Raw genomic sequence first — 7,739 nt, 5'->3', positions numbered from 1 at the left:
GTTGGCTAAGGAACCAGACATATGTGCAAGTAAACGTCTGATGGATCTAGAGTAAGAAACACAGCAGAGAATCAAATATAGCCAGCCCACACGCTAACATAAATATCCAAGCAAACCTACTCAGAATGAGTCCCACTCAAACATTATTTATAAAAGTTTTTCATGTTATTTATAATGTCAAAGACAATTTACTCTATAAGCAGCTAGGGAATTCTTTATTTAATAGTATCCTAACATAAAATTTCACAAAACTGCTTTTTTCAAACCGTAAGACTGAGCTTTATGACAAGCCAAAAACAGGAACTAAGAGAAGGCAAACATAATGCCTTAGAGATTAAGAAATATTTACACAGTTCAGCTGTTAAAAATAGTTCAGCACTCATCTAATGAATACAGTTTGGGTGTCAGTATACATGGTATACAAGTCCTTCAGGGAGGAGAGAGACCTTTCAACTGCTCTTCAGACGCTTCCAAACGCTGCTCCTGTGGAACCTTCTGAGGCTGGTTTTCTTCCAACATAGTCTGGGGCTTGAGGGTTGTGTGTTCAGATCTCCAGGAAACATGACCGCCTTCCTGTTGTTTAAAAGAACAGATACAAGTACAACACACAAAGGTTACCATTTTCAATCACGTGACTATGCACATTCGGTCACTGGGTTAAAAATTTAACTTTAATATCTCAGGTCAACTTCTATTATAACCACAACAGAATAATAATAAAATGCAATAATCTCTGTAGAACCACAACTTCAAAAGCCCTGATGACACTCACCACGGGCTCAAGTATAGCAACACTTGTGAGGATGGCATGGGAAGGGACAGTGTTTCGTTCTGTTGTACATAAGGTCACTGCCGAGTCAGAACTGACTCGATGGCACATAACAACATCAAATAATAGTCACTTGTTCCAAGTAGCCATCCGGTCCACAAAATTCCAGTCTATTCAATCTAACAGGATTTGATCTGGAGTTTAAGAACATGAGCCAAAGGTGGGGAAGGAAAGCCAAGCCTTCCTTTAACATCTGACAAACGGGCAACTAATCCTCATAACAATTTTAATAATACTCACGGTCCTTGCTTCTCCTAGTCGTCTTAAAATGACACCTTCTGCCAATAAAGCCTTCCCTGTTTCCACAAATAACTTCTCTTCGTCCGTCTCTCCGAGTTTCTGAAACTCAATGTACTTCTCCACAAACCTGGAACTCCAAGCAGTCACATCTTAGTTCTGTGTATTTTGAGTTGTCAAGTAATGCTATTACACCATTATAAACTTTCCCTTAACAGATCTTCCTGTATTACTGTTGTGTGCCACAGAGTCGATTCCAACTCACAAGTGGATTTCAACACAACTCCTCAAACTGGTAAATTCTTTAAAAAGAAAAAGTAACCCAGGATTTGTAAAATCACTTACCGTTGACAAGTAGATTTAAAGTTTGGATTGAACAGATCAAAAGCTTTTTGACCAGATCCATAGGCTGAATAAAACTTCCTAGAAAATGCAAACACCACAATATAAATCTCCAATTATATATCATGGCCAAGAACTGAATGTAAGAAAACATTGTTTGGCCCTGAGGAGTTAAGTATAGCATGACCCATACATCCTAAGCCTGACAGTTTTTCTTTTAATAAGTAATGTGTGCACAGAGTAAATGCATCAAATAGTACAAAAGGGTGTCCAGCCAAAAGTAAGACTCTCTCCTACCTCTATATCCCAACCCCTCAGTTTCCCTCCCAAGAAGCAAACACTAACCAGTCTGTGTATCCATCCAGAAATATTCTAGTAATATGTAAGCATTTTTGGTGATGTAGTGGTTAAGGCATTTGGCTGCTAACCAGAGGTCGACAGTTCAAACGCAGCAGCTGCTCCACAGAAGAAAGATGAGGCAGTCTGCTTCCGTGAAGATTTATAGCCTTGGAAACCCAACGGGGGTTGCTGTGTTGGAATCAACTTGATGACAGTCAGGTTTTTTTGGACATAAGCATATATGCATATATCATTCTGTCCTCAGCCACAGATAGTATTCTGTACTGTTCCACATCTTGCCTTTTTACTTAACATTTGAAATCAGTGCAGAGATTGTCTCCGGCCCTTTGCTACTCTAGACCATGCTGTAACAAGTGTCCTTGTCTATACTTTTTAGTGCAACTATGCAAATAAGTCTGTGGAATAAATTGCTAAAAGTGGTTTCATTGCCTCAAAAGGTATGTACATTTGTAATTTGCCTTTCTAATGGCCAGACTGCTTTCCAAAGCAGTTGTATTAATTTACACTCAAGCCAGTAAAGTATGCGAGTGTCTACTTCCCCATACTCACTAATGTTGTATTTTCCAGCATTTTTGATCTTTGTCAATTTGACAGATGAAAAATAACTCATTGTAGTTTTAATATGTATTTTTATTTTACAAGAAGTTGAACATCTTTTCTTGTTCAGAAGCAAACTGAATTTCCTTTTCTGTGAACATCTGAATATTCACGCTTTTCATCCATTTTTCTATTTGGTCACGTTTTTCCTACTGATTTACAAGCAAATTTTATAGCAGTATAAATAGGAAATTTGCTCTTTAACATACATGTTACAAAAGTTTTTCCCAGTTTGTTGGCTGTTATCTTCTTTTTTAAGTTTTACTGTGATTAAAGTGAAAGTTTACAGAGTAAATTAGTTTTCCATTCTGTTGGCTGTCTTTTCATTTTGTTTACAGTACTTTTCCATATTGCAAATTTTATTTTTTTTCTTATGGCTTTTAGGTTTTACGTCATGTTTAGAAAAGCCTTTATCTCTCAGATTATTTTTCAAATTCTCCCATGTTTTCTCCTAGTCCTTTTATAATTTCATTTTTTACATTTCAGTTTTGATCCATCTGGAATTTATTTTTATAGAAATTCTTTAAAATATCAAAAACAATCCCTCTCCTACAAAAAAAGGGAGGAAAAAAGCCACTAAGATAAAGGTTCAAAGAACTAAACAAATACAAGATGTTATTATTTTGGCATTAGGGGTCGCTATGAGTCAGGGCTGATTCAATGGCACATAGCAACAACAACAGTACCAATAGAGAGCCCTGGTGGCACAGGTTACTAACCAAAAGGTTGGGGTGAACCCACCCACCGGCCACTCCACAGGCAATAGATGAGGCAGTCCGCTTTCTTAAAGATTACAGCCTCGGAAACCCTCTGGGGCAGTTCTACCCTGTCCTATAAGGTCGCTATGAGTTGGAATCAACTCAATGGCAAGTGGGTCAACGTACCAATAGTAATATTCAACCAGACAGCAGCAGCAATAAAATATCCCATTCAATAACCTATCATCCAATTGCACTGTAAACCTCATAGTAGAAGCACAAATGGCTTTAATGTGTAAGTAAACCTCAAAAGCATACTGACCAAGTACAAGCAGAGGAAGTAGATAGTGGTGAAAAAGCATTTAATGCCTCAGAGATCTCAAGGCCTCCTCTGAAACTTTCTAAGTAGAGCAAAAACGTATTATCTTCTCCTACCTCAAAGGAGTGTTGTGAAGAAAAAGATTCCTCAAAGAACAGATGTCTGGACCTCAACAGAGAATGTAAAGATTTTTATAAAAACCCACTTTCTTACAGCAAGGAACAGCAGCAAGAATAAGGGATATGCTTGAGGCGAACACAACCAATGTCACAAAACAAGCTGGGTATAAATTACTGAATGGGAAATTATGTTGCTCTGTAAAATTTCACCTAAATCACAATAAGGTGTTATTTAAAAAAAAAAAAAGAAAAAGGGATATCACTAAACAACTTAAAGCTACGAATATACATAACAAGTTTGGAGGGAAAAAACCCTTACTAATACACTGAATTTTCCTCAAATAACACCCTTTGAACACACCCAGGTTTCCCCTTTGTTGAAAGAAGGAAAAAAAAATATTATACGCTGCCTTCCCCCTTCTAGCTAGTTAGGATCTCTTCTCTTTTCTTTGCTGCCAAATTTCTAGAATGAGCGGGTCTGTGCAGAGAGCCTCAATTTCCTACCCACCCACTCTCTCCTTACACCCATCACTGCTGAGTCAATTCCAACTCATAGCAACTCTGTAGGACAGAGTAGAACTGCCCTATAGCGTTTCCAAGGTCACAATCTTTGCAAAATCAGACTGCAACACCTTTCTCCCACAGAACAGTTAGTAGTTTAAACACCTGACCCTTAGGTAAGCAGCCAACGCACCACCAGGGCACCTTTCTCTCTCCTTAGTCCTGGCAATCTTTCTGTTCCTACACATTTCTATTCAAACAGCAATTCTGAACATCATTTGCCCCATGCCAGGAGCTCTGGTGGCACAGTGATTAAAGCATTCAGCAACTACCCAAAAGGTCGACAGTTCAAACCCACCAGCTGTTCCACGGGAGAAAGGTGAGGCAGTTTGCTTCTGTAAATGTTTACCATCTTGGAAACACAATGGGGCAGTTCTACTCTGCTACAGGGTTACTATGAGCCAAAATCACCTTGATGGCAGTGGCTTTATTTATTTATTTTTGTCTGCCCCTTTCTAGTCAAACTTTAACCCTTTCCTTAATGCTTATGGTCCTGGATTGCTCAGCATTTGACACTATTAATCATTTTCCTCTCCTAAAGCCCATTCCTTAACCTGAACCACTACACCTTGTCTCCTTCCTTGTCTTCTCTGCCTACTTGTCTTTCTGCAAGCCTGCCTTTCTCCTTAGGCACCTTACTGTAGGTGCTCCTCAAAGGCTCACCTGCTCTTCTTTCTCTTTACTCCTCTCATCTTTCTCCCCCACCCTAATTAAAAAATTAAAAGAATGAGCAATGTACACTAACTTCAATTAGACACAATCTCCGGTCTTAACACTTATGAGAAAAGGAACTATATAAATTTCATGCACTAAAAAATAAGTGGCATCAGTATTTGAGGATAAAGGCTTTTTCAGTAAATGCTGAGTGAGTGATTTACCACCTACTTGGAACCCAGATACTTGGAGCCATAGAGATGTGGAAAAAAACAAACCAAACTAAACTCACTGCCATCAAGTCAATTCCAACTCATTAGCAACGCCCTCTGGGTTTCCGAGGAGGTAAATCTTTATGGAAGCAGATTGCCCAGTCTTCCTTACGCAGAGTGCCTGGTGGGTTTGAACCGCCAACCTTCTGGTTAGCAGTCAAATGCCTTAGGCACTATACCACCAGAGCTCCTCAGAGATGTGGAAAGGGAGGCTAAATAGGCCCACAGAAGTGGTTTCCAATCCAATGTTCCAGAAGCTGTTTGAAGGAACTAACAAAACTCTGAGGGCTATCTAATCAAAAGATTAGATAGGAACCTCAGGGGGCAGTGAATTTATGTTAATGGAGGAGGAACAACTCAGAAAAGGAGGGTAAGAACGGTTGCACAACTTGAAGAATGTACTCAACATCACTGAATTATACACAGAGAAATAGTCAAACTGGTGTATGTTTTGCTGTGGATATTCTCGACAACAACCACAAAAAAAAAAAGATTAAAAAAAAAACAAAACTCTGATGGTCATTCTCCAAACAGCCTCATCCTGGCTGTTAATTTTCTCTTATTCCTCCCTCTACTATCCTTATGGTTCATCCATTCATTAATTCATCAACTTCTTCACTGAAGAGAAAATGAGCAACTTTCATGCTAAACATTAGACTAGGCAATGAAGTTACAGGAATGAATATGATTGTGCCTGGTTCGTGGTAGTGCTTACCACAGAAATAATGGTTAACATTTACTGATGGCTTACTTTGTGCCAGGCACTAGACACCTTTAGCACCATGAAGTACTATCATTGCTGTATTTTACTGTGTGAAAACTGAAGTTTACAGGGGTAATTTGCCCAACATCACACAGCTGATAAGCAGCAGAGCCTGACTTCAAACTATTATGTGTGACTTGTGCTTTCTTCTTTCTGCTTTTCCTTTGTTTCTAAATTTCCTACAATTATAATGTCTTAGTTTATAATAAAAGAGAAAATACACGCTAAATCACACATGCTACAGAAATTTTAAAAACCGAGTACTTCCCCTCAAATAATGAAGATGATTTTTAAATCCCTTCGACTTGTAAGCCTGATGTCTGAAGTGGCATCAAAGATCCCAACTAATGGCTCCATAGCTCATGTTCCTAGCTCCTCCCAGACAAGGCAGTCCACATGGACCAGCATGAGCCTGGAGCCAGAGATGTGACCCGAGGTCTGCCACCCTCCTGTGCAGCCACTCTAAGTTAGTTAACCTCCCTGAGCCTCACAACCCCCTGGAAGCAAAGCTACCTACCCTGCAGGATTAACACGTAAATGCGATTAATGTTTGTAAAGGGCTTGGCACAATAGCAGGCACAGAGCAAGTGCTCAAATACTGGCAGCTATAATTGCAACAACCTCTGTCAGTCCCAGGGCTTCAGGTTCTTCTTCTCAGAACTTCTCTCATCATGGGTTGGGAGCCACATGTAAGATCTTCTCCATCCAACAAGCCCCTGACTCAACTCCTTATTGAAGTTACCAGAGTGCTAACTAAACCTTTCCTTCTGAAATTCAGCTGCCTCCTCCTGTCCACCTCATGGGCTGCACAGACACTCACGCTCTAATCCGGTCCTCGTGGTAGAAGATGTCCTGGATGTTGGCTTTGGCTTTGCCGTATCGTAAGCGGGGCCTTTGGAAGACTGGCTCCCTCAGCGGGGGGAAGGCGTTATATACGTCAAACCAGAGAGGCTTCTTCTTCAACACCCCAGCCCGAATAAGGTCCCGAGTCCTTAAGGAAAAGGAAAGAACGAAGGTCAGTTACAATGGCTTGCCAAAGGCCTTGGATCAGTCTGAAACTTCAGAAGGATCTCCCAGGCCGTAACATACGACAGGAAGGAGCGCGAAGTAGGTGTGTTCCCCACCCACAGGAAAGACATTTCCACATACCAAGCCAACCTAACAATGCCCCACAGTTAAGTTTCGTCTCCTCCATGTGCGTCCCGCCTTCACCCCACCCTCCCATTCCGTCAGGAAAATGCAAGGACGGTCTAGCCGGGCCCATCGCCTCTTCCAGTTTTCTTCCCGGAAGCCTGCAGCTGGGGAAGGGGTGCAATTTTTACTGTAACCAATAAGAAATTTAAGGGAAGACCTCCGTCGTCAAGCACAATTATTCAGAGCCAGGAGAGAGCACGAGAGAGGGCCTCTCCCAGTTCTTACACCCGCACCTTGGAGAATGCCTCACCCTGCTCAGACCCACCCAAGGAAAAGCGTGACATGCTAAGAACTCTACGCTTCCTGCACTCACCGCGAGAAGATGCTCCCCACGGTTTCCAGCCGGCTCCCAGCCATGACCGGCACCTGGACTGAACCCGACTAGCCGCTACCGGAACAGGAAACGACAGGTAAAGGGGGCATAAGTTGCTGGCCGAGCAGATGATTGCTACACTTACACCATAACCTTCAAGGGGAGAGGGGAGCCAGGAAGAAGCAGGGGATGGGCCGAACTGGCGCGCTACTGGGCTACTTGCCAGGTTCAGGCAGGAACACTCGATCGCAGAGCCGAAAGAGAGGGAATGAGCCAAAACCGGACAAGAGTAATAGATGACCGATCTAAGAGAGGGATTAATTATAGTGGCTGCTTCAACCTTTACTGCTTTATTGAGACAGCGCCTCTTGAAAAACGGGGACGGTGCGAGAGAAAGATTATGAGGGAGACCGAGGTGCAGTGCAGCCTGCCGGCCTGAAGGAACCAAACAGGCCATATTAAGGTAGAGATTTGAGGGCAC

At 41.7% G+C, this 7,739-nt stretch overlaps 1 protein-coding gene across 1 annotated transcript; it reads right to left on the bottom strand.

Moving 5' to 3' along the window:
* Positions 1–429: 429 nt before the first annotated feature.
* Positions 430–7,302, bottom strand: MRPS23 (mitochondrial ribosomal protein S23). Its single transcript, XM_007949639.1, has 5 exons — positions 7,259–7,302; positions 6,572–6,742; positions 1,412–1,489; positions 1,070–1,196; positions 430–573 (listed from the first exon to the last, which is right to left on the bottom strand). Exons 1-5 carry the CDS (start codon positions 7,300–7,302, stop codon positions 430–432), a joined length of 564 nt encoding a protein of 187 aa, XP_007947830.1.
* Positions 7,303–7,739: the final 437 nt, after the last annotated feature.

Source organism: Orycteropus afer, unplaced genomic scaffold (genome assembly GCF_000298275.1).
Source record: "Orycteropus afer afer isolate SDZICR_OR568_19922 unplaced genomic scaffold, OryAfe1.0 scaffold00249, whole genome shotgun sequence".
NCBI lineage: Eukaryota > Metazoa > Chordata > Mammalia > Tubulidentata > Orycteropodidae > Orycteropus > Orycteropus afer.
The sequence above is the reverse complement of the archived record's forward strand: the minus strand, read 5'-3'. Positions and strand labels throughout refer to the sequence as shown.

What these genes read in the sequence shown, in the direction of transcription:
- MRPS23 (XM_007949639.1), bottom strand. Translation starts at nt 7,302, where the DNA reads ATGGCTGGGAGCCGGCTGGAAACCGTGGGGAGCATCTTCTCGCG. An exon ending in CACGAGGACCGGATTAGAGC is followed by an intron (nt 1,490 to 6,571) that starts GTGAGTGTCTGT and finishes TGCATTTTCTAG; the next exon opens with GAAGTTTTATTCAGCCTATG. An exon ending in TTTAAATCTACTTGTCAACG is followed by an intron (nt 1,197 to 1,411) that starts GTAAGTGATTTT and finishes TTGGAGTTCCAG; the next exon opens with GTTTGTGGAGAAGTACATTG.